This window comes from Rhincodon typus, chromosome 18 (genome assembly GCF_021869965.1).
Source record: "Rhincodon typus isolate 14 chromosome 18, sRhiTyp1.1, whole genome shotgun sequence".
In the NCBI taxonomy this organism is placed as follows: Eukaryota; Metazoa; Chordata; class Chondrichthyes; order Orectolobiformes; family Rhincodontidae; genus Rhincodon; species Rhincodon typus.
The window spans coordinates 48,363,300-48,389,825 of record NC_063349.1 but is presented as its reverse complement, the minus strand read 5'-3'; the positions used below and the strand labels follow the sequence as shown (position 1 = coordinate 48,389,825).

At 40.6% G+C, this 26,526-nt stretch overlaps 1 protein-coding gene across 1 annotated transcript; it reads left to right on the top strand.

Annotated features, from left to right (window-relative positions):
• Nucleotides 1–25,413, top strand: LOC109935579 (serine/threonine-protein kinase TBK1-like). Its single transcript, XM_048607986.1, has 14 exons — nt 1–126; nt 1,153–1,334; nt 3,300–3,460; nt 5,413–5,523; nt 7,409–7,588; nt 9,180–9,376; nt 11,882–11,940; nt 12,065–12,156; nt 12,748–12,849; nt 13,578–13,656; nt 15,248–15,369; nt 15,479–15,555; nt 21,476–21,515; nt 25,308–25,413. Exons 1-14 carry the CDS (start codon nt 24–26, stop codon nt 25,411–25,413), a joined length of 1,611 nt encoding a protein of 536 aa, XP_048463943.1. The 5' UTR covers nt 1–23.
• The last annotated feature ends 1,113 nt before the right edge of the window (nt 25,414–26,526 follow it).

Genomic DNA, 26,526 nt, shown 5'->3' with positions numbered 1-26,526 from the left:
CCAGCAGAAATAAAGTACTCGTCATGGAATTTTGTTCTTGTGGAAGCCTGTACACTGTGCTGGAGGAGGCAGGCAATGCATTTGGCCTACCCGAATCTGAGTTCCTGATCGTGTTGCAAGATGTGGGTAAGTTCCTGATAATTTGACTACCTGCCAAGTATGTGATTTGTGACTTGAATGAAAGTGCTATTTCCCACAGATGGGAAAAATTTAAAACATTTTATTGTGGGAGAGGTAGGTGATAAAGTATTCTGTTCTCCAAATCCATTTGTTGAGTGTCCCCAGTTATCAGCAAACTATTTTAGATCAAGATTTGGTAATATTAAAAAAAACAGAAATTTGTTGGTTTTTTAAATTGAAATCAATGGTGAATTTATTTTCCTCCTCTTCTGGAATTTGGCAACTTTAATTTATTTTCTAAGACTTTCTCGCATTTTTCTTTAATCCAACCCTTCACTCCCGAGATCATTGATTCCCTCACTTAGACTGGTTGCTGCAGCCACTGTTCCATATCTCTGGGGTTGTATGGTGTTAATGACGTGATCCCAAAGCTCAGGCATTGCTCTGGGGTCATGAGTTCAAATCCCATCACAGCGTAAGTTCAGTTAACAAAATATTGAATTGAAAACTAATATCATTAAACTTTTGTTGTTTAAAAAAAAAATCCCTCTGGTTCCCTAATGTCCTTTAGGGAAAGAAATCAGCCATCCTTACCCAGTTTGGCCTACATGTGACTCCAGACCCCAGTGGTTGACTCCACTGTCTGCAGAGGTGGCTTGAGCAAGCCCCTCAGTTTAAGCCCAGTTAAGGATGGGCAATAAATGTTGGCCATGTCTGCTAAAGAAACTGCAACTAGTTCACGTGCATCCACTGCGAATAAATGCAACTGAGTGAACCTGACTCCATCTTCATTCAGTGCGCACTTGCAATTCCAATAGTTGTTGTATATTGGCATTGATCCCAAGGGTACTGGGAGCAGCCATGAAACCGTTGACAGAGCAATGAAATTATTCTGTTTAAAAAGCTAAACTCATACCAGGTGGGGTGAACCACTTCAGTATGAATGTCTGTGGTTAAGGATTGATGGCAGGCTCCATTTTCTTTCTAACTGCCTCTGAGTTTGACTGGAGTCTACCATGTTTCTCCCAACAGTGGCAGGCATGAACCACCTTAGAGAGAATGGGATTGTCCACAGGGACATCAAGCCTGGAAATATCATGCGTGTAATTGGGGAGGATGGACAGTCAGTTTACAAGCTCACTGACTTTGGAGCAGCCAGAGAGTTGGAGGATGATGAGCAGTTTGTCTCGCTTTATGGAACCGAGGAGTATTTAGTAAGAAGCAATTTTCATTTTTTTTAAAAATACGCGTCAGATTTTGAAATCAGCAGTTGGGGTTCCAACTCAAAGATCAAATCACGGCCTCTGTCATTATGTCAGTCTTGCCTATTTTCTTTCGGTAGTTCCCAACTCCAGGTCAGATTTATCCTCCTTTTGCCCCAAAGATATGCTGTTACTTTTTCTTGGTGTCTCCTCAGATTGAAAACTGTGGTTTGCGTGGAGTTAGCTGAGCTGTTCATGCAAAGAGCAGGAAGTATTTTAATGTTAGGAGAGGGGCAGATTGATTGGGCGTGACCCCTGTATGCACATCTGCATTTTGGTGGGAAAAATAAGAGAAGACAGTTCTTGGAAGTTGAGAGTCGAGATAGGGTGGAGGATTTCTGAGTGTGAATGTCTAGGTTAGCCAGGCAGTAAGTAAAAGCCAAGCTCTTGAGTTTACTTCTAGAGAGAGAGAGAGAGAGAATTGAAAAACACTACATCTATGTAAAACTTTGGTTTGGCAGCATTTCAAGTGTTTGCATGCATTTCTGGTCAGCATATTCTGAAAGGATCTGTTTGCTGATGCCAGCAAACTGCCTGAATGCATACAATATTGAGATGATTAATGAATATTAAAAACAAAGTTTCACTTGTTTTACATATTATTTTAGTGGTCACATAAATAAAATCACAATATATTGGTTAATTAAAATACACTCAATTTTTTAAACTAAAACACTGTCAATATTTTGTCTGCATGTGCACACATGCATGCGCACAATATTAAACTGATTTTTGAAATTTAAAATAAAAATTCTCCTTTTTATAGTTCATTTCTATGACTGATGTACAGTTTCATTAAAATATTATCATTAATTGATAATTGTAAATATTTGTAACTGTGAGAGATGTCAATAATGTGCTTGTTCATTGGTATCAGCAAGTGAAACCATTACAGAAAGAATGTGGAGGAACTGGAGAGGGTGCAGAGGGATTAACAAGAATAGTTCCAGAATAGTGTGGGTTGATATACCAGGAGAGGATTGATAGGGTGTTTCTCATAACTGGAGGTTATTGATGTAAGATAGTCGTCAAGGAATCTATTGGAAAAGTGAGGAGAAATTTCTCTATCCATAGAGTGCTGAGATTGCAGAACTTGCTACTATAAGGAGTGGTTGATGCAAGTAATATTAGGTGAGTTTCAGAGGAAGCTAGATAAATAAACAAGGAAGAAATGCTTGCAATGAAAGATTTGGATAAGGAAAGAAAGGAGACCTGAATGGAAAACAAATACTGCAATGGACTGGTTGGACCAAATCTCCTATGTGTAACCCTTTGTAATATGTAATCCTGCCTTCCAGTAGTCTGCTGATGTGCACCTACTACTTTGTTGGCCAAGGTACTGAGAGTGACTGATCAAGGTCCAGTCAAGAATCGTGATCAGGAGGAACAGCAGTTTGAGTTTTGTAAATAATTATTTCAGTCTCTGTATGGTTTTCTGGCAAAATGAGAAATCCAAGTCGACATGACACAATGCTCGATTTTCGAGTAAGAAAGGGTAATAAATAGCTGATATTAATGTAACATGAGATTGGCTTCCGTCAGCATGTTCAGAGTTGTTCTGATGGGAGATTGAAGTTGATCCTTTTGAGAATTCATCAAGTCACTTAGAGGACCACGGATGCTCTTGTCTGATGAATCTGGCATTTGGGGCAGTTGTCAATTTGCTGACTTCTTCGTTGCAATATAGCCCACTCACCATTTAATATAAGGGGAGAGGTGATGCTCTCAAAGAATTGTGTTTCCTAGCTTTCAGCCTATGAATTTTATGTGAAAACAGGTATGATTAGGGACAATATTTTATGTCCATAAGTGATAAACTAATGTTGATGGAATCAATTGTCAGGCCTTGTTGGCCTTTATCCATTTGTACTCCAGTCGAGCAAAGAGCAACTAACTGAAGAATAACAATCTGATTAGCATCCAGATATGTATGAACGAGCAGTGTTAAGAAAACCTCAACAGAAAATGTATGGAGCCACTGTCGATCTATGGAGCATTGGAGTTACATTTTACCATGCAGCTACTGGCAATCTCCCATTTAGACCTTTCGAGGGACCCCGCAGGAACAAGGAAGTAATGTAAGTTCAAATATTTCTCTTGCTTCAGGGTGAGCCACTCTACCAACGGATCTATTTACTGCTGGGGTAAATAGATAACATTTGTCGTAATGTTAAATGTGTTTTATTTCTCTGAACGAGTGGCTCAATTTCTTTCTCGCTGTCTTTGAAGATTCTAGTTGATTGTCTGGTATCTTTTACCACTGAGATCAGAACAAATGTTGTCAGAACTGGGAATGTGGCTTTATAAGACGTGTTTGGATGGGAAAAACCTCCAGGTTGTTTATGACCATACAACTGAGAGAGAGAGTCTCCAGACATGAATGTCATAACAGCCAGGTTCAATTATGATTTGTGTGCATGCAGTCAGTTTTATCATACAATATATTTTGGGATAAAATGATGGCAGAACAAACCCCATAGATCAATATATGGGGTTCAGAAATGGTCTGCATGTATATACACATTTATGCATTAGCCAATCCAGCACTGTATATCAGCCACTATCCCATCTGCAAGAACTGTATAACTCTTTATTTGATGTTGGTTGTGAAGAAGTTAGAACCTCCCACAGTTTTATGTAAGCAGAACCAAAGCCGTCCTATTTATCTTCTGTTCAAAGATCTGCCTTATGACACCTCTCCTGGCTACTCATTTAGTCTGTGTCATTTGGGATTCTGTTGGATTGTGACCTGACTTTATTTCCAAGTAATCATCAAGAACAGTTCAATCCACCACAATTGTAAGACCTTGCTCGCATCAACAGAGCACATCTTCCAACACCTCCCCCTCCCCTGCCCATTAACACATTTCTTACCTGGAGACTTAATGTCTACAGAGTTCTGCTTGTTATCTCCTGAACTGCACACTGCAGCATGTCTTTAAATTCTGCCACCCCACATCTTATCCAATTACTGCAGTCTTACCTGATGACTCTCCTCTCTGTCAAATCTGCATTGAGCCACCATTCCCAAATCTTTGAATTCCAAATGCTTCCTTTATTGTTGATTACCAGACCCTCTTCCCTTACCAGTTACATAGCAAGAGAAACCTGCCTCTTGATGGGTAACCCATCACCATCTTCAATATTCATTCCCTCCGCCAATCCTTGAGAGCAGCCGCATGTACCACCTACAAGATGCCCTGCCTCCTTTGACAAAAACTTCTAAACCCCATAACCTCTATCATCTAGAAGGATAAGGGCAGCAGATGCGTGGGGACAGTGCCACCTGCAAGTTCTCCTTCAAGCCACACACCATCTTGATTTAGAACTCTATTGCCATTCCTTCACTTTTATAGGGTCAAGATCCTGAAACTCCCTTCCTGACAGTGGACACTGTGGTGCACCTGCACTATGAAAAGGCAGCTCACCACCACTGTAACAAGTGAAATGAGCGATAATGTTGACTTAGCCAATGAAGCCCATATTACCGTGAAAGAATCTTTCTAAAAGTATGTTTTACTGTTCCTATGAAACTGTCATCCTATCTTGGTTATGCCACCAGGTTAGGATTTAGAGTCTCCAACGTTTTCCCAAATCCTTTGGACCAACTTTCAAAGCCATCCTTACAGCCAGCCTTTCGAACCATGTTAATTTAGTAACAGAGTAAGGAGACAGTCATTTGAAACTGGAATTCCTCACTGCAGAGAGTGGTGGAGGCTAGCTCACTGCAAATATTTGAAGAGGAAGCAGATAGATTGTTGAAATATCGGGAAGTTAAGGACTACGAGGAGCAGACGCCAAAGAGGAGTTGAGGCCTGGGCTGGATCTGTCATGATCTTGTTGAATGATGAGACAGGCTTCGGGCTGAAAAGCTTGTTCTTGCCCACTGTCCTAATTTGTCTTCCTTCTGGTGGACCTTGAGATATTTCTGACAATAAGATTTTGTTAAAATATTGTGGCTTGTGCTTGTAATTGTGACATTATCCTTGTAAAAGATCCAAAGTTAGCTTGTCTGTGTGTCATATTTCAGGTACAAAATAATCACAGAAAAACCCCCAGGAACAATATCCGGGGTTCAGAAATCAGAAAATGGACCTATTGCTTGGCATCGTGAGTTACCACTGTCTTGCAGTCTTTCCAAGTAAGTCTGCACTTTGAAAAACATTAGCTTGCACATTGATAATTGTTTTTAAATATGATCAGTGATCTTAGGTAAAGTTAATACAAGTGGCGACATATAATCATTGGAGTTTGGATGGTTGCTTTAGGCTTCATGTTTAGGTAGAGGTGAAAAATAGAGTCATTTGATTTGAATGTAAATTTCTCTGCTGAGAAATGAATAAATAACAAACAATTCTTTAAAAATGATCTTGTACCTTTCTCCCCCTTTCTCCTGTGGTCTCCCCTAGTTTTATGCTGTTTCTCTGACCAAATATTCCAGCTGCAACCTGGTCCTGGGTCTGTTGGAAAAAACTGAGTTTTATGTTGGATGTTCTGCCATGATTCCAGATCTAGATCGTTTTTATGTGTATCCTCAGCTGATGATGTCTCAAAACTCCACCATCCTCAGAATGGGGGTGGCATGTAAGCTGATGGGAAAACTGGGAGATTTTATCTGTGTCCTTTTATATGATTCCTTGTGCTGTATCATTGGTGAATCTTTTACCTGTGAGAATGTCAATATTTTCACACCTTTTCAGGATAGCTCTTGTAACCACTGCAGTGATTTAAAACATGCCCATGAAGTGCCTCGTGTGTGGTTGGAGAGAGTTAATATGCTTTCTGCTGTTGTGTGCTAGTTTGTTCTGTGTTTTCAATCTACGCTGTTGGTGAAGAAGTGGGCCGAGTCTGTCAGTCTTTTTCTGTCATGACACAGTCTCTCCATCGACAGGGTGTTAGCTGTGCCTCCGTGTGGTGACTTATGGAATTCGAGTCCCCTGTCAGCCTAGACTAAAGCTTTGGAGGAAATCTCCAGCTGTGTAGGCCAAACATCCTCGATACGGGCCCATTGGCATATGGACATGCCCTGGCCCTCATGAACCAAATTCCCATCTTTGGACAGATAGTTCCACTGACCAGTCAATACCTTGGGAGATTTGAAGGCTACATGGGTTGACCCTGATAAAATATTTTGAGTGAAGCCCAAAGGAGCCAGACTGAAGTCTCGATTTGACATCCTTTTGGCAACTCCTGTAGCAAAACCCGTGCCAGATGTAGTATTCTTTCAGACTCCATCTGGGGAGTCGAGAGGGATCCCTGAGATTTGGACTGCCCATGATCTCTATAAATTTTGTGCAGATTTGTAGTCTGGAGAGGATACTGTAGGTTTTCTGCAGAGTTATAACACTATACGGAGACAACAGTTACAAGTGATGAGCTCGACTTGATCAGTGTAGGGAACGGGTGGTACAGACTGTCGGAGCTATCGTCATATCCCACTGGCCAGCTACTGCCCACCTCAAGTTGAGGTAACCCAACTAATAAGGTGTTGACTTGCCATAGTCTGTCTGCTTCATAGATATGTGGAGCTTCAAGTCAAGAAATTAAAAGAATTTGTAAACTTTTGGACTGGTAAGCTGGAACGTCAGTAATATGTGAACAGAACTGACCGACAATTTGCAGTGAGTTGATAATCTGCGCTGTAAGAGAGTCATAATTCACACGAAACTTGATAGATGGAACATCAATTAACTTTCCTAAGTGAGATGAGGCTCAGTGAGATCTGATCATTTAAAGAAAATCATTGTATGTTCATCTGTCAGGGAAAGAGTTCAAAGGGAATGTCAAAGTAAGATGTAGGCCTCATTGTATGGCACTTGCTACACTCTATGATAGAATAATCCTCAAATATTTCAGAATGTGTTTTCTCCATCCTCCATCAGAGCTCTGCAGTGTCATTCAAATCTGATTTTTATTGGGCGATTGTGTAAAAATGTACCAGAAATAACTTGTGAAGACTTTGTTTTTCATTTTGAAGTGATTGGCTTTAGAACAGCAAGACATTTCACTGTTCTTTCTCTCCACAGAGGCCTGCAGTCCCTGTTGACTCCTATTCTGGCAAACATTCTTGAAGCTGATCAGGAGAAATGCTGGGGTTTTGATCAGTTTTTTGCAGAAACCAGTGATGTTTTACACAGGATGGTGATACACATTTTCTCTCTGCAGCAAGTGACATTGCACAAAATTTACATTCACAGCTACAACACGTATGTATAATACCAAGTGTGAAAATTGTGCAAATTTTCAATTGTAGCATTTTGTTTTCTACTGGTCAATGGTCTATTTAGAAAACGGATATGAATACAAAGCAAACTTGTCTTCTTGAGTTGTTCTTAGTCTTGGCTTGTTGAGGTGGCTCATTATTGCTTTTGGAAAATCTGTCCCCTAAATTGTCACTCCCTCCACACTTGAGATGGATGGAGCAAGATTCATGATATGAATTGGTACTGATAAGACAGTATCATGGACTAATATTATGCTGTGTTTTAAATCGAGAAATTTGACCATCGTTTTAAGTTTATTTAAAATAGCTGTAAAAATTACCTCATAAAAGTAACGTGAGAGTACAAGGGGTCCCCAGTTTACTAACATGCAACTTACGAATGCTTATTGTGACCCCATACAGGGCTGCAATTTTAAATATCCGACACATAAACATATCCTGTACTTATGAGCATCTGCTTTATATTGTCCTGCGTTGTGTTCTGACTTGCATATAAAACAACTTGCAACCAAACTCAGGAACAGAACCCCCTCTCAACCCGGGTGTTGCCTGTATGAGTAATGTATAATATACCCATTGATCTCTCATGGATATTCAGAGTTTCAGCTGTCCTCACTCGCCTTTGAACCAGAGGGTTCCTAGTTCAAGTCTTACTCCAAGACTTGAGCATAGAAATTAAGGTTGATTGCCACTCTAAGGAGTGCTGCGCTGTCACTGGTGCTGTTTTGCTGGTGAGATATTAGACCACATCTGTTATATCAGTTGGGCATAAAAGATCTTATCATAGAGTTTTGAACTAGAGTAGGGGAGTTAACCATGGTGTCCTGGCCAATATCAATCATAAAATAATATTCTGGGATGTATCCCATTGTATGTTTTTCTTTCAATTTAACTTCACTGGTTAACCATGGTCGGATTATCCCCATCTTAGAATCTTTCTTCCTCACCGGGATATATCTTCACTATGAGTCATGAACTATTTTCTTAAACTGTTACCATCATTCGTCAACTGTCTTTACTGCTAACCTCCTTTTCCAGTACATTCCAACCATCTCTGCCCTCATTCCTTTGTAATTACCCTTATTTAACCTTGCCACAATCGTTTCTGACTCAAGTTCCTCCCTCTCAAACTGAATGCTAAATTCTACCACATTATGGTCACTGTTTCCTTGGGGATCTTTTACTCTGTCATTTATTACAGATTACCAAAACCAAAACAGCCTGATCCCTGGTTGGATCCACAACACATCATTCTAAGAAACTCTCCCAAAAACACACTGAGTTCTTCCTCATGACTACCTGTGCTAATCTAACCATCTCCATCTACATGAGGTTGATCATACATAACTTATTTTGTACACTTGCACACATACTTACATGGTCTGAATTAAAATATTGAACTAGTTTGGCATCCTTTGATAATTGTACAACCTTTGTCACCAGTTGATTGGAGAATTGATGAAATGATGTGAATTCTTATTTGACAATAGCCGAGTTTTACCTTAATTGTAGCTGAATTTTTGACTTCTACTGTGTGGATAGATTGATATTTATGGTGTTGTCTTTCTTTTCAGCGCTCACCTATTTGCTGACTTGGTCTATAAACAGACTGATATTGCACCCCATTTGCAAGAATTGATCTTTGAGGGCCAACACCTTGAGCTTGAACCCAATATACAAGCTCACAATTTTCCCAAAACCTCTGAAGATAACCCTCTGATACTTGTGAACAGAGAGGTCGTGAGTGCAGTGGAATTGATCTACCAGGAACGTATGTTTATTGGTGCAACATTTCCTAAGTATTTTGATTAGAGCTGGGTTTATGTCAGTGTTATTTTTCATGATGTGGGTGGGAAACTGATTATTTTTCTGGTGTTATATGAGCTTCTGTAATTCAGGCCAGGAAAGGAATATTGAACTCTGGCGTGACTTCTGTGAATTTAAAAGCTTGGAATGAATACAGAAGTGCAAGTTAGATTCCCATTCTGCCTATAGTCATTACTCACAGGAATTTAAATCCAAATTTCATTGTTTAAAATTTTGATTTGCACTATAGCAAGTTTAAATGTGCAGTGAATGAATTTATTTACCACAGTTACAGATCATGTCCTTGTATCCAGTAGGCTTTTTATCCAAATAATAATGCACCATAAAACATTGTCTGATTTATGTGGGACCATCTTTTGCTGTTACCACACTTTAATTCGCATTACTATACAGTGAGTGCAGGGTTCACTGAAATGGGCCTTTTGGCTTGCCGCTTCACAATCTGTCTTCTCCATGTGTTTTCACTTCCCTGCAGGAAGCACAGAGTGACTGGTTCACAACTCATTGTGACAATGCTGTGGCTTTAAAAGTTATTTTGTCCTTTATTTTGAAGAGCGGTTGTAAGACAGAGGTGTTGAGCAGTCTGGGGTAATGTAAACAGCTTGGGAGGCCTTGGGTTATTTTTTACAGGCTGAATGGGTGTAGCCAGCTCGCTCAGATCCAGATTTCTGGGTTTTGGTTTTTTCAGTAGCATCAGAAGCTATTGGAGTCTCAACAGAATTGGAAGCTTTAGTGAATGTCTCCTGGCTGCTACTTTCTCTGAATTTTCTCTTGATGTTTTTATCCTCCTGGATTGGAGAACTGCATGTCAGAATCTATGTCTGAATTTTCCTTTTTGCTAAGGGGTGTATTTATGGGATATTACTATATTGGAACAGTTAATCAGTAAATGTTACTGTATCTGTTATTCTGTTGAGTTTTCCAATAGAGTTAAGTTATTCTAAATTCCTCTTTCTTTTGTTGTATTTTTAACTACAGTGTTTAAGTAAATTGTGTTTTGCTTAATGTCAGGTAATTTGACTAGTCACATTGCATCTAGAACAGGCACTTCACATTTGCCTTTGAAAATAAGAAAAGGTTAGGGTCGAGGCTATCTTCTTAAAATATTTTGAGGGGGCCTGGTCTGGTCCATGGCCTCTAACTTATCGGTTAAAAGAAGCAGCTTACAGCAACTGGTGAGGGAAAATAAACTGGCTTTCAGGCTTTAGGTCTTTTCTCACTACAGAGACAAGGACATTACCTCTCTTTCAAAGGTCCGAAGGCTCCTGGCTATATTGTTCATATCCATAACTATTCAGTTACCTGGGAGCCGATCTCATATTTGTTGGCAGACGTTTGGCATTGTCAGTGACATCTGGTTATCAATCCACAGACCAATCAGCTATTTGTTGCTGACCAAGTCTCATCTTGTGCACATTCCCTGGTGCCATTTCACCTGCAGCTAAACTTTCCCACTGTGCGACCAAACAACAGCAAAAACAGCACTTGCAATGAGAGCTGGTAGCTTGCTTTTAAAAAGTGCAGCAATCTCTTCCATAATCCATGGTCTTTAAGACAATCCTTGGCAATGTGGAAGAAATGGAGATGAAACGGATATTTTACTGTAATTTTATCACTTTATTTACATGGCAGTCAATATGTGATTAAATGTAGCTGCAAGAGTCACTTTCCAAAGCCTGTCCATCTACAAGACACAAAGTCAGGAGTATGTTGGAAAACTCCCATTTGCCTGAATGAGTGCAGCTTCAGCAACACATGAAGCTTGACACCATCCAGATAAAGCAGCCTGCTTGATTTGCACATCCTCTACAAACACTCACTGTCTCCATTACCAGCACACATTAGCAGCAGTGTGTACAGTCTACAAGATCCGCTGCAGAAATTCACCAAGGCTCCTATGATGTCATTGTTCCTGGGTCAATATTCTGGTATGCCCTCCCTAACAGCAGTGTGGATATACCTTTAGAAAGGGCTGGGGTTCAAGAAGGCAGATCATTACCACCTTCTCAAGGGCAGCTAGGGATAGTCAATAAATGCTGGTTCATCCAGAAACACCCAAATCCCACAAATGAATGAAAAAAAAAATCCATATGCTGTAACTTCTTCATCTTGGTCAATCTCTACACCCTATTGTCGGCCACAGTGCTTTCTGTTATGTTGATCCTATACTCTGGAATTTTGTCCCCAACTCTCCCTTTTCATCTTCCTCCTCCTCTTTTAAGACTCATCCTAAAAATGGCTTGTTTGACATGTTAGGTAGCCTTCCAAATCTTTCCGTTCTTTGGCTCAGTATTTATTTTCGCTGACACTTGGAAGCAGGCCTTTAGAAAATTCAGCTTTGGTTAGAGTTTTTGAATGTGCATGTGAGAGTTCTGGATGTATACAGACCATATCTGTATTCATTTGTGACCATGCATTATACTAAAAGTACTCATGTTTTCTATTGCAGTCTCAATTCCAATGTTACATCCTCGTTATGATTTGGATCTTGATGTGTCCAATGCAAAGGTGAAGATTGCTTTGATTATCATTTTAATTTTTTCTACTTTCACTTAAAAACCTACCAATGTTAGCACTCCATTAAGAATTACTCATCACTCCATCAATTTGTATATTGTACTTTCTGTCCTAGAATATAACTGGTATTGTCTGCCAAGCACAGAAAATAGCCTCCAAACTTTTGCATTATCAGGAGCTGGTGCGGAAAGGTGTTCGGTGGATAATGTGAGGAAGTTTTCTTTGTTATTGTGATGTTCAGAAGCTTGTCTCTTTGTGTGGAAAAATAGTTAAGTTCAAAACTGAAGACATTTCCTTAGAGAGCTTTCAGAATTCCTTTTATTTTAAGAGCACATTGTGTCATTCCATCACATGAAGGATATCCAGTATTATCCCTCAACTCTTCCTCCCTTGCTTACTCCTATGTCACAATTGTTTATGTTGGTGACTGTGCTTTCACTTGTCAACTGGGGAACTCATTGACCAAGTATTTGGTTACCTATCCTATTGGTATTCACCATTGACATTAGTGCAAAACAGCAGACTCTCATATTTGCTAGTGTGTTAGAGTTCATCAAATTATTCAACAGGTAAATGTACTCTGTGGATTAAAGCAATATCTTCAGCGCATCACTTGGTCTTAATTGGAATAACAGTTCCATTGCCATGGAATGTAGAAATATAGTGTTTCACATTCAGGGCAGCTGATTCCCCCACCCACAAAACACAGCCTTGTAAGTGTGTGCCCATAAATTACACACAATATGCATGCATTCTGATGAAAGAGTTCAATGATAATTTGTACATTCACTCTACTAGTCGAATCATCATGGACAATTTTCGTGAAACTTTACACAAGAAGACTGAAGTGATTCTGAAACTAAACTTCTGCATGGCCACTGTCGAAAGAGCCAGAAATCTGTAAGTGTTAGCATTGCTTGTAATCACTACTTATTTCCTATTGGTGTCACCACTTACCTCATCTCATGTCATTTCAGACTCTTTAAGTCAGTAGACAAAAAAAGGGTACAGAGATGAAAGGCCAGAACCTGTTGTTTCACCTAATCCTGTATCATGTAAATTTCAAAACTTTTTTTTCCTCTAAGAAGAGCTGTTGAGTTATTTAAGTCACAAAATTGGCAAAGATTATTTGGCATCATTCAATGTCATTGCTGCAACATTTCTACTAGGTTTTAATTAAAACTGCGGACCACCGAATGTTACTTTTGTAATAAGGCTGAATTCTGGTGCTGCATAATCCAGATGCAATTTTCAGCTCCACTTGTGAAAGTTAATTAGGTTGCACTCCAACTTCACTCATGTCACACATGCAAATTATTTGAGAAATACCCTCTGATGAAAAGAAAACTTTTCACCTTTGTAAGGAACATTGTCAATATTTGCAAAAAAAAAGTTTAATTTAGTTTAAGATAATCAGCTTTCAGTTACTGTCTAATGAGTGGTTCAAAGTTTGGAACTCAGGCCTTTAATCCAGACCATTTTAAGCAACTAATGGAATATCAATTGGAATTCTCTCTTAATAATCTCAATTAAAATTTTAGTCCTTCTGGTTGAGAGAGATTCTGGCTAAACAATGTCAGACTAGTGCTAAATTTTCTTTTTGTTTATGCACCTTGCACACTTGACAGATACAACAGTTTGCTGCAGACAAACATACTGCCATCAGAACTAGAAGAGATACCAGAAATTCACAACAAGCTTCTACGTGTGAGTAATTTATTCTGTGGAAATCAAGAAACCAATTTTTCAATCTGAGAGCTTGCCTATCTCTAATAAATTGGAATTAATACTCTTGAGTTTTCAGACAGGTAGGGGTGGAGGTTAGATAGACCTTGGGTTTAGGGTAAAAGTTCGGCACAACATCGTGGGCTGAAGGGCCTGTACTGTTCTATGTTCTATAACACACATGAGGTTGAGACTGTACAAGATGTTGGTGTGGCCTCTTCTGGAGTACTGTGTCCAGTTCTGGTCACCCTGTTGCAGGAAGGATGTTGCAGGAAATGGAGAGCTAGAAGGAGAGGCTGGATAGGTTGGGACTTTTTTCACTGGAGCGTAAGAGGTTGAGGGTTGATGTTATAGACGTTTATAAAATCATAATGGTTTTGATCAGGTGAATGGCAAGTGAGTTTTCCTTGGGATGGGGACTTTCAAGACTAGGGGGCATATTTTTAAGGTGAGAGGGGAAAGATTTTAAAAAGGCATAAGGGACAACTTTTTTACACAGCGTGGTTCATGAGAAAGACTTCCAGAGAAAGTGGTGGATCTGAGTACAGTTACAACGTTTAAAAGACATTTAGTTAAGTACATGAATAAGAAATGTTTGGAGAGATATGGGCCAAGCGCAGGCAGGTGGGACTAGTTTAGTATGGGATTATGGTCAGCATGGACAGGTTGGACTGAAGAGTCTGTCTCCATGCTGTATAACTTTACATATGTTGCATCATTACATCACCTTCCATATACCTAATCATATATTACTGCACCACTCTCAATGGATGCACTTTATTAAACGAGCTAAGGTCAATGTGGAAGGAATGTTGCTGTTATTTGTTTAGTGAGCCGGCCCAGTTTAGAAGAGGATTTAAAGTATTTACCTCTTGCCTTCTAGATTTTGTTTGTATGTCCTGGCTGCAAAACCTTGCCCTTAGAAGCTCTGTGCCATGTGCTCCTTGAAGAGAATTATGAAAAAGTTGACTTATTGACTTTCCTAATCACTTTCCAAACTGTTTGAAGTTACTTCTTCCAGAAAATTTGTACCAGGATTCAGTAAATAAAGTCGCCGTAGTCCTACCTGCTCTTGCGTTAAAGAGAGACAACTGGTGATGGTTTAACCTGAGGTCACCATGCCCCAGATGAAGGGAGCAGTTGAGAAGGAGAGACCTTTATGGTAACCTCAACCGATAAAGGAATTGAAACCAATAGTTGACATTGCTGTACATCACAAACTAGCTGTCCAGCCAAGTGAACTAAATACAATTATGGGAAGAAATTAAAATAGCATTTTAACAAATATAGCACAGAAACCTCTGCAATATAAGCCTGCCCTCCAGCCAAGTGAGCTAAATACAACTATAAGCAGAAACTCGAGCAGTATTTTTAAAAATATTTCGATACAGATTGGAACTTCACTTTTGTAAGTCACTGTTACATGGTACATTTCTGATCACAATTTCCTGCAGGTGTCTCTATAATACAGAATAACTTGCCTGCCTACTTATTCTTTCCTGCTCAATTCTAACCACATAGTATGCCTCTCACAGTTGTGCTTTACAAGTTTGAATTTCTTGTTGTTGTGAAGTTGGCAGGTTCTATAGAATCTATAAACGATGATATGAAGGATATTGAAGGCACGTTTTTACCTGGCAGTCAATTGTCGGATCATTGGGCATATCATGAAGGGACACATCCTGAAGACAGAAAGTGAGCTTAAATTTCCAAGCACCTACTTGTTTTATTTGTTTCATTTTAGCAGGAGCTGTCAACCTGTTCATATTTGTCATTTTTTTCGTCTCTTTTTTTTTTTCCTCAGTATTGAAAAGCTTCAGGTACTTCTGGACTTGATAACTGAAATCCATCATCAGTTCAAAAAGGATAAAGCTTTGCACAGTAAGAACACATACTTTTTATATGTTGTCGGCTGGCTGATTGAAGGCTAGTGTGTGTCAGCCACAGGCAGATGAGCTGTCTGCAATGTGCTAGTATTGCTGTTTAAGAGACCTGACGAGGAAAGGTATGATCCTTTCAAGCACATCATCTTGCAAGATAATTGCAACCAAAGATTAGAAGGCTGGATGTGCAGCAAAAAATAAGTTGATGTTGAATGGATTATTTTTTGTATGGGAAAGAGTAGCAGGTGAGAATTTTCTCTTCCCTAGATGTTCTTACAATGAAAATTTTGTGTTTTCGCCCCTTTACGATTATATCTAGCTTATAATGATGCGGAGCTAAGGACAAGGAGTCCCCCTCATTGCTGAGTGAAACACTGTGTGTAATAGTTTTGCAAGCAGGTGGACAGCCTGGGAAGCTTTGATTAAGGTAGCTGTAGGCTGATAATGGGACAGAAAATATTCTTTTCACATTGTTTCAGTGCTCCTTTTCAAAGTTATATTGGCCACATTGCTGGGTTAGAGTAAGATTACCTTCTCCAGGTGGCTTTGCGTCACTGGCCGACTTTTGACCTTGACTCCTTCACTCCTGGTTTATACTAAAGCCACTTTGCAGCAACACTGCAAGCCCTCAAGAAGGCAGCTTTATACGTCACCTTCCTGAGGGCAATAAATACTGGCCTTTTCTGCAGTGCCCACATCTCATAAAACACTGGAGGATATTCCCAGCCTTTAACGAAGATGAAACTATTAAAAAATATGTTACACTGGATTAAGATTTTGGGTGCAAACACTCTTAATTTTATTTTCAGTTGCTATTAATTCCAGTGTGCGTGTCTACCGTTGTGTACTTGTCTCAGTTTTCTGATGTTTGCAATTATTTTTCTGGTTCTTTTTCGGTTCATAGTTACAAGAGAAAATATATTTTATTGTATATTTTAAAGAAGAACTTATTGGAATTAATAGCAACTGAAAACAAAATTAAGAGATTTTGTGTCCAAAACATTAATCTGTCTTATCTTTGGGAACTGCCCAAAATATTGATATCTATATCATGCAGACTTAAACTTCAAATTCAGCCTTGATAAATGAAATTTAAAATCTTCCCTGTCTGGCTTCTTGATTTAACTAACCTGGAATGTCTCGATCCAACTCATAATGGACAGAAAACTCTACCCAAAACAAATACTTTGTGTCGGTATTCACCAGAGAAGGATTTGGTGGAGGATGATCTCAGGGAAGGGAGAGTGTTGAATTTCTAAGCCATGTTGCCATTAAAAACAAAGAGATGTTGGACGTCCTTAAAAAGTATTTAAGGGAGATAAGTCCTTGGGTCGTAATGGGATCTATCCCAGAATATTGAGGGAGGCAAGAGAACATATTGCTGGAGCATTGACAGACAACTTTGTATCCTCTTGGCCACAGTTGAGACCCCAGAGGACTGGAGAATAGCCAATGTTGTCCTATTGTTTAAGAAGGGTAACAGGGATAATCCAGGAAATTACAAGCCTGTGAGCTTCACGTCGGTGGTAGGGTAATTATTAGAAAAGATTCTCAGGGACAAGATCTATATGCATTTAGAACTTATTAACGATAGACAGCATGGTTTTGTGCGGGAGAGGTCTTGCCTCACTAACTTGATTGAGGAGGTGACAAAGATAATTGAGGAGCAAAAAGCAGTTGATGATGTCTACATGGACTTCAGTAAAGCCTTTGACAGGTTCCCTGTTGGCACACTGGTACAAAAGGTGTAGTCACATGGTATCAGGGATGAGCTGGCAAGACGGATACAGAATTCGCTTAGTCATAGGAGACAGAGGGTAGCGGTGGAAGGATGCTTTTCGGAATGGAGGGTTGTGAATAGTGGTGTTCCACAGGGGTGTGTGCTGGGACCTCTGCTGTTCGTGGTCTACATAAGTGATTTGGAGGACAATGCAGCTGGTCTAATTAGTATGTTTGCAGATGATACAAAGATTAGTGGAGTTGCGAATACTGAGGAGGATTGTCAGAGGATTCAGCAGAATATAGATCAGTTGGAGGCATGGGCAGAAAAATGGCAGGTGGAGTTTAATCCAGACATGTATGAAGTGATGCATTTTGGAACGTCACGTACAGGTAGAAATTATACAGTGGATGGCAGAACCCTTAGGTGAATTTTATATGCAGAGGGATGTGGGTGTGCAGGTCCACAGATCACTGAAGGTGGCAGCGCAGGTAGATAAGGTAGTAAAAAAGGCTTGTGGCATGCTTGTCTTCAATGGAAGGGGCATTGAGTATAAGGATAGACAAGTTATGCTGCAACTTTATAGAACTTTAGTTAGGCCACACCTGGAATATTGTGTACAGTTCTGGTCCCCACACTACCAGAAGAATGTGGATGCTCTGGAGAGGGTACAGAAAAGATTTACCAACATAGTGCCGGGTATGGAGGATTTTAGCCATGAAGAAAGGTTGGCTAGACTGGGTTTGTTTTCACGGGAACGTAGGATGTTGAGGGGTGGCCTCGTAGAAGTTTATAAAATTTGTGAATGGCATGGATAGAGTGGAAAGTATGAGGCTTTTCCCCCAAAGTGGAGGGGTCAATTAACAGGGGACACAGGTTCAAGGTTTTGGTGGGAACAGTTTAAAAGAGATGTGCAAGGCAGGTTTTTCACACAAAGGGTGGCGAGTGCCTGGAACACGCTCTCAGAGGAGGTGATGGAAGCAGACACAATAGCAGCTTTCAAGAAGCACCTGGACGAATACATGAATGGGAAGGGAATAGAGGGATATGGATCCCGTAAGTTTTAATGTGGAAGGGCAAAATGTGCCGGCACAGGTTTGGAGCGCCGAATGGCATGTTCCTCTGCTGTGTGGTTCTTTGTTCACATTCAGGGCTATTTCAATTATAGCATTCAAAAGGGATTGAGACTATTGTCTGCAAAGGAAGAGTGTGCAGAGTTACAGGAGAATGACACTAAGTCAGTTGTTCGTTCTGAGAGCAAGTGCAGACATGATGGTCCATCTGACTACCTTTGGTGTTGTAATAGTTATGTAATTCTGAGAGTAAACAGGCTGTAGGGCTTGAATGAGACATGTTAAAAATAGAATCAGCATGTAGAGTACGTTGTTCTGAGATTGGGGCGGGATAAAGGAAAAATTATGATTGGCATTGATATCTATGTTGCATTTCTTGAGCTAAGCCTTCAGGGAGTCTTTGAAACGCTTCCATGGTTCTCCTTTCGTTTGAGTTTCTAGGTAGAAGCTTTGTGTGGGACATACTTTAGCATGGGAATGTTGTTGCACATCAGCAGACACATAGAATCATAGAATCCCTACAGTGTGAAAAGAGGCCATTCAGCCCATCGGTTCTGCACCGACCCTCTGAAGAGTATCCGACCCAGTCCCAGTCCCCGTCCCCCAACCTATCTTTGTAGCCCTGCATTTACCATGGCTAATACACCTAACCTACACTATCCTGGACACTACAGGGCAATTTTAGCATGGCCAATTCACCTAACCCACACATCTTTGGACTATAGAAGGAAACATGCAGACATGGGGAGAATGTACAAACTCCACACAGTCAACCAAAACTGGAATCGAACCTGGGTCCCTGGTGCTGTGAGGCAGAAATGCTAATCACTGAGCCACCATGTGCACGTGGTCCAGATAGTAGATCCAGTTCCAATAGCAAGAAAACCTCAATGACTGGGGATCTCCCTAGTGCTGCTGCCTTCATCTACTGCAGCCATTGATTTCACATGAATGTCTTCCGTCTGGATTGTCGCTGAGGACTATTTTTAAATTGTGCTTTGTCTGGTTCTTCCCCTCCAGCCTTACCGTCATGGGTGACCCTCCCAGAAGTTGGGAAAGCCTGACAGCATCACTTTCCAGATAAATGGAATATTTAAGTCTTTCCATTACAGCAAGGTGGCAACCCACAGAAAGGTTTTTCATAGATAGCACGTTGTAGTTTCCTCAAAACCAGTGCATTGTGATTGAAAGGAGTGTGGAGGAGCCAGTGATTGGGTCCTCCAGTTGTAAATTCTCATTAGTAGTTAGGAATTGGTAATAACTGCTATCCTTGCCGACACATTAAAATCCCAAAACAAATTTTAAATAAAACTTCTTGTAGATACCAACCTCCTGACAGAACAATGAATAGATGGCATCATGAATTCATATGTTCATCCAGCTCTACACCTTGTTATCTCTCGTCTACAACATCCTGTCTACTCCAAATCTACAGCTTCACCTAATATTACAACTATATTGTCTCAGTGCCAGGTCACTTCTGCAGGAGTTCCTCAGGGTAGGATCCTAGGCCCAACCATCTTCAGCTGCTTCGTCAATGACCTTACCGCTATCTTAAGGTCAGAAGTGGGGATGTTCACTGTTGATTGCACAATGTTCACTACTGTTTGTGACTCCTCTGATAATAAAGCAGTCCATGTTCAAACGCACCAAGACCTGGACAATATTTGCATTTCAGCTGACAATGCACCAGGCGATGACCATCTCCAACAAGAGAGAACCTAACATTCACCATCTAACCTTCGGTGATACCACCATCATTTGATTTGCCCACTATCAACATCTTCGCATTATCATTGACCAGAAATTGTACTGACCAGTCATATCAATACAGTGGCTACAAGAGCAGGTCAGAGGCCAGGAATCTGCAATGAGGAACTGACCGTCTGACTGCACAAAACCTGACCACCATCTACAAGGTGCAAGTCAGGAGTGTGATAAAAGACTTCCAACTTGATTGGTTGAGAGCAGCTTCAACAGCACTTGAGAAGCTTGTGGAGAGGTGATGACACAGTGGAATGCTGCTGGAGATCTGGGTATTGTTATGGGGCCTTTGATTTGAAACCCACCATGGCAGATTGTAGAAATTGAATTCTATAAATATATGGAACTAAAAGCGACTCATGGTTATATATATTTCCTTCAGTGTCACTGGGTCAAAATCCTGGAACTCCATCCCTAACAGCATTCTACCTATGGCACATGGACTGCAGCAGTTCAAGAAGACAGCACGCCATCACTTTCTCAAGGATAACCAGGGATGGGCAATGACGCTGGTCCAGCCAGTGTACCCACATCCCATGAATCAATTTTTTGAATCCAGGATAAAGCAGCCTTCTTTATTGGAACCATGTCAACAAGCCTACTACAACAGCATCTTCCAAACCCACACTAACTACCATCAAGATGGGCATGGGCAGTAAGTTCATGGCGCGGCCAGACTTGCAAGTTCCCCTCCAAGCCATTCTCCACCCAAACTTCGAAATATATCACCGTTCTTTCAGTGTTGCTAAGTCAAAGTCCCTAACAGTTTTATAGAGGTATCTTCACCAAATGGACCACAGAGATTCCAGAAGGCAGCTCTCACCATCTTCTAGAGGACAGTTGGGGATGGGCAATAAATACTGGTCCAGCCAGCAACACCAACATTCTGTGAATGAGTAAAAACAAAATGAACAGAAGAGCTGTCCATTTTTAGTTGTTTGCCAACTTATTGGAGAACTATGACAGTTCAATTCTATTACCTTCATGCACTCTGGAGAATTTTGAGTTCTGCTTTTGTCCTAGCCAAATTGCTGTTTTCAAAGATAGGAAAATAAGCGGATATGGTAGTTTATAGAATGCGTGCACACAGAAACAGACCATTCAGCCTAAGTGATCCATACTGTTGGTTGTGTTCCACCAAATGTCTTCCCAATCCTCCTCCTCCTAACCTCAACACATCCTATTCCTTTCTCTATCACACTGTTCTAGCTTCCCCATATATCCATGCTGTAGTGAGTTTTGGATTCCAGCTGGACTCTGGGTAAATACGTTTCTCCTGTATTCCTTTTTGAGTTTGAGCAACAGCTTTTGTTGACTTCTAATTTCCAAAGATTTTGTCCTGAACACTGTTTTTCTTTCAGAGCTGCCTTATAACGAGGAGCAGATTCACAAATTTGATAAGTAAGTACTCTGCATGTGGTGAATTCGTTCTGATCCCTTGTGTCCCAAGAGCTGTGGTTTCTACTCTTTGTAATTGATTGAAAGTTAACATTACCTACAAAAGCATTTCTGCTTTATGACATACATCATGGGAGTAGTTTCCAGATCCCAGCTGCCGGGGGTTGGCCATTCTCTGCCACTTATGGATTATTAGAATCCAGGATCAGGGCAGGATACATGGTACCCATGATTTTTCCACCCTTTGGCCTTCATTGTAGGAAAATCATTGGTATTATATCCTCAAATTTCTAATATTCTTCACCCCACATCTGGATCTGGATTTGATGCCTGATTCTCTCCCCAGAGAGTTGAGCTGAATTAGCCAAGAATTGCAATAGACCAAAGAGGAACCTGCCCTCAAACTTAATCCTTAAAGGGGATATTGCCTCTCTCAATTGGTTTACTCAACCTATTATTTTTAGGGGGCAGGATCGTGAAACAGTGTCTTGTTTAAATTCACACATGATCAAGCTGATCTGTTTTGATGAGATTTGCTCATTCAACAAAAGGGGTGCTTTCTTTTGTTTTCTGGGGGAGCCGATGCTTTATATTGTCAATGCTGCTGACTTGCCAAACACCACTGTAACTGTTGGACTATTTATAAACACAGGACATGGCTCTGCTGATAGATGCTAAGCTAGCCGTTCGCTAAGCTGATCAGAATGTGAAGTTTGAGAGTAAAAATTTATATTTCTTCAAGTCTACCTTACTTTTAACCCATTCATGGGATGTGGGCATAACTGGCTAGGCCAGCATTTCTTGCCCATCTGTAATTGCCCAGAAGGCAGTTTGGAGTCAACCACATTGCTGTGGATCTGGAGTTATGTACAGGCCAGACCAGGTAAGGATAGCAACAAAAACAGAAGTTGCTGGAAAAGCTGAGCAGGTCTGGCAGCATCTGTGAAGAAAAAAATCAGAGTTAACGCTTCGGGTCTGGTGAGGAAGGGTCACTGGACCCAAAACATTAACTCTGATTTTTTTTCTTCATAGGTGCTGCCAGACCTGCTGAGCTTTTCCAGCAACTTCTGTTTTTGTTCCTGGTTTACAGCATCTGCAGTTCTTTCGGTTTTTATCAGTTAAGGGTAGCAGTTTTCTTCCCTAAAGGGCATTAGTGAATCAGATGGGTTTTTCCAGTTTTCGACAACAGACTTATGGTTATCATTGGACTCTTGATTCCAGATTTGTTATTGAATTCAAGTGGCAGGATTCCAATCCAGGTCCCTGATTCGTTGCCTGGACTCTGAATTAATAGTCTAGCGATAATACCACTAGGTCATCAGATTGGCAGGCTCAGGTAGCATCTGATCCTCACTAAACCTGGTGAGGTCATAAATGTGGTTAACATAACTTTTAAAAATACAACAGCTAATAGTGCTGGAGGAGAAGACAACCTCTGATGCCAAGTGCAAATGAGTAATGAACTTACGTAGCCTTATCAGCATCGTTTAGATCAAAACAGAAAATGCTCAGACACACTGACTGCTCAGTATCTGGCAACATTTCCTGTTTTTATTTGACATTACCAACGTCTGCAGTATTTTACTTCTATGATTTAAGAGTTGAGTTGGTTTATTCAGATCTATTGCAGTATTGTAAGTTGGCCGGTAAAACTTGAAAGGTTGCAGCAGCTCTAATCCAGCAAACCTGCCGGGCTTGTATTTTGCCCCACAAACCAGCCTGAAGATGAGAATATAACCTTCCCATCTGTTTATCAACAAGATTGATTTCTCTTTTCCCAGAACCTTTTATTTTCTTGTATCTTTCATGGGATGTGGCCATGATATGCAATGCCAGTATTTGTTAGCCATCCCTGAGTGAGCTTGAATTGAGTGGCAAATGGCTTTAAGACCATTTCATAGGGTAAGTAAGAGCCAACCATGTTACGGTGAGTCTGGAGTTGTGTCTAGGCCAGATCAGATAAGGCTGATAGTCATCCCTAAAGCTCATCAGTGAACCTAAGAGGTTTTTACAATAACTGATGATCGTTTTATAGTCACCATTACTAAGACTAACTCTATAGAGGAAGCGGTGGAGGCTGGTACAAATACAACAGTTAAAAGGTATCTGTATGGGTTTATGAACAGGAAGAGTTTAGAGGGATATGGGCCAAATGCTGGCAAGTGGGACTAGATTTATTTAGGATATCTGGTCGGCATGGATGAGTTGGACCGTGCTGTACATTGCTATGACACTATGACTCTTTACTTATTCAATGAATTGCTATGATGGTATTTGAATTCCTGCCCCGCCCCCCCCACCCAAGTACATTTCTGGATTGCTACTACAGTGCCACTACCATCTCCCTATCTTCCTTAGTATTAGGAGCAAGTACCTTCCTCTGTTTCCGAGATCAACTTTTTTCATCCTGATAAAGCCTCTGTTGCCTGGAATGGAAGATGTTTGTTTAATTTTGTCTCCCCTTCTCTCAGAGGTATCCTTGAATAGAGATGACGGAGCACAGAATTTTTAGGAGTTTTTGTGAGCCTGCCCATAATTTCAGACTAGCATTGGTTTTAGTACCACTTAATTAGCAGGCAGTATTGCTCATATCAAGTGTTTGCATAATAGTAATTGAGGTCAACAGCCAGAAACTATCTGAGCTGGTGACTAGATTGCAGGGCAGCCTCTGCACCACAGCTATTACTATAAACAGGAAATGCCATCATTGCTGGCAACTAATGAGTCTATTTTTATCTATAAGAAAATGTAGATTACAATGATAATTAATAAGGATTCTGTATGAACTGCAGTGTTTGTTCAGGCAGTGTTGTGGATCATTTTTCTATTTTCCGATCCTTTGTATCACCTGACTTCAGCATGTAGGGGCATATTGTACCAGACAGGGTGCCCATTTCAGATTTTCCAATCACTTGAGTCCTTCCTAGCTGTGCTGCATCCAGGTTTTTATTAGTCATTCATGGGATACAAACTTCACTGGCATTATTGACTGTCCATACTTGCTGTGAATGGGGTGGCATGCTAGGTCACTTCAGAGGGCAGTTTGAGAGTCAACCAGCTTGATCTGAGACAAGACTCCAGTGTGGGTCAGACTGGGTGTGGACAGTAAGTTTCTATTGCTAGAAAGCATCACTAAATCTGTGCCGTTTTAGCAAAGGTGGGGTGGTGTACCGAGGAACTGGAAAGTCACCTGAAAGTTGCCAAGACTTCCAAACATTTGCAGAGAATAATGGCTATTTCTTCCTCTTCTTTGATTTTCATTAATGAGACCTTTGATCTTGTAGCATATGTCAAAACTGTATCAGGGAGCTGAATTGGCAGCAAAAATAGACAAACCAACATTTTGTGGATTTTTTTAATCACCTGGGTTCAGTAATATGATATTCTGTTGAACCTCCTTTGCTTTGTTTCAAAATACTCGATACTCTTTATTAGGGGAAATCTAGGGTTACAGGAAAAGGGCAGGAAAGTGGACGTGAGGAGCGTTGGATCAGCCATGGTCCTATTGAATAGTGGAACAGACTTGAGGGGCTGAATAGCCTACTCCTGTTCCTATTTCTTCTGGGTTTTTAAGTGCAATATGCTCGATGACTGTAAAAGGAAATTTTAATCTACAGCATTGTGCAAGGCAGCCCAATACTGATACTGCAATGATCTGAAAAAGTGCACAGTGGATGCTTACTGCTGCAGAACTGCACAATGGTGGACAATGATTAAATACTGTAAAACACCTTATGTTTTTGTACTAGAATGTATTACCAACTAAGAATGGTGTATTCTAATTTTCTGTTTCAGACAGAAGATGTGCCTGTATGCTTCAAAAGCCATGTCCTTGTTCAGGGATGAATGTGTTGCAAAGTATCAGTCTTTTCTAGACGTGGCAGATGACTGGATGAAGTGAGTTATAAACTTTTAAATTTAATTTAAAATTTTGTTGACAATTTTTTTGCCCACTTTGTGACCCATGGGCAGATTGATATTCTCCAGCCTGATGATATATTTGTGACTAAGGTGCATCAATAGCAGCTGAACATTACAGTTATGAGATCATCGGCTGGTCAATCAAGCCTGCCCCACCATGATGACCAGAGGAACCTACTTTGTCTGTCCCTCCTGTCTGCCCCTCCCTTCCTCCTGTCTGTCTACTCCCTCTTTGTCTCTGTCTGTGTCACTCTCTCTCTGTCTGTGCCTCTGTGTCCATAGTCGTGTAATCTCCTTAAATTGGCATAGAAAAACAGAACAAAAAGTCCTGGGGAACAATATGGGGAAAAAATATTCTTTGAAATTTCTCTCCTATCCCCTCAGCAACAAAACCAATCAAAACTTTGAGGTGACATGGACTAAATGTGAGCTATATTTGCCTTCTATATGTTAGGATTTCTGCCCAAATCAACATTGGCCCAGCTCCCTTTCAGTGCCAATAAGGAAAAGCAGCTGGAATTGATCATGTGCCTGTTGTCAAACCTGTTCCATCGTGTGATGTTTTTGTGACTGATCCACCTCAGCTCCACTTTCCCTGAGACACCAAATCTTACTCTATCTAAGCCTTAAATATATTCAATGATGGAGCATTTCCAACCCCCTTGAAAGATTCTGAGATAACAAGGTGTAGAGCTGCATCAGAGAAGCAGGAAAGCTGTCGTTTCAGGAAGGGTCTAGGCCTGAAACATCAGCTTTCCTGCTCCTCTGATGCTGCTTGGCCTGCTGTGTTCATCCAGCTCCACACCTTGTTATCTCAGATTCTCCAGCATCTGCAGTTTCTACTACCTCTTGAAAGATTCATAATCTTTTGATTGTAGAATAATTCTCCTAAGTGTTTGGCCTGTGATCTGAGACTGAATGCCCATGTGTTAGATTCCCTATCCAGCAAGCTGCACCCCATCAATATCTGACCTGTCTACCCGCTGCAATACCTTGTATTTCCAATGAGATCAACTCTCATTCTTCTAAACTCCAGTGAGTGTACTTGCTTTGTCTTTGGTGTCTGAAATGAGCATTTTATATTCTATGACCA

Bases quoted from the DNA above. Each gene is read 5' to 3' on its own strand.
- LOC109935579 (XM_048607986.1), top strand. From the start codon at position 24: ATGGAATTTTGTTCTTGTGGAAGCCTGTACACTGTGCTGGAGGAGGCA. The intron at 13,657-15,247 runs GTGAGTAATTTA...GTTGTTGTGAAG, and splicing joins TTCACAACAAGCTTCTACGT to TTGGCAGGTTCTATAGAATC. The intron at 21,516-25,307 runs GTAAGTACTCTG...TTTCTGTTTCAG, and splicing joins CAGATTCACAAATTTGATAA to ACAGAAGATGTGCCTGTATG.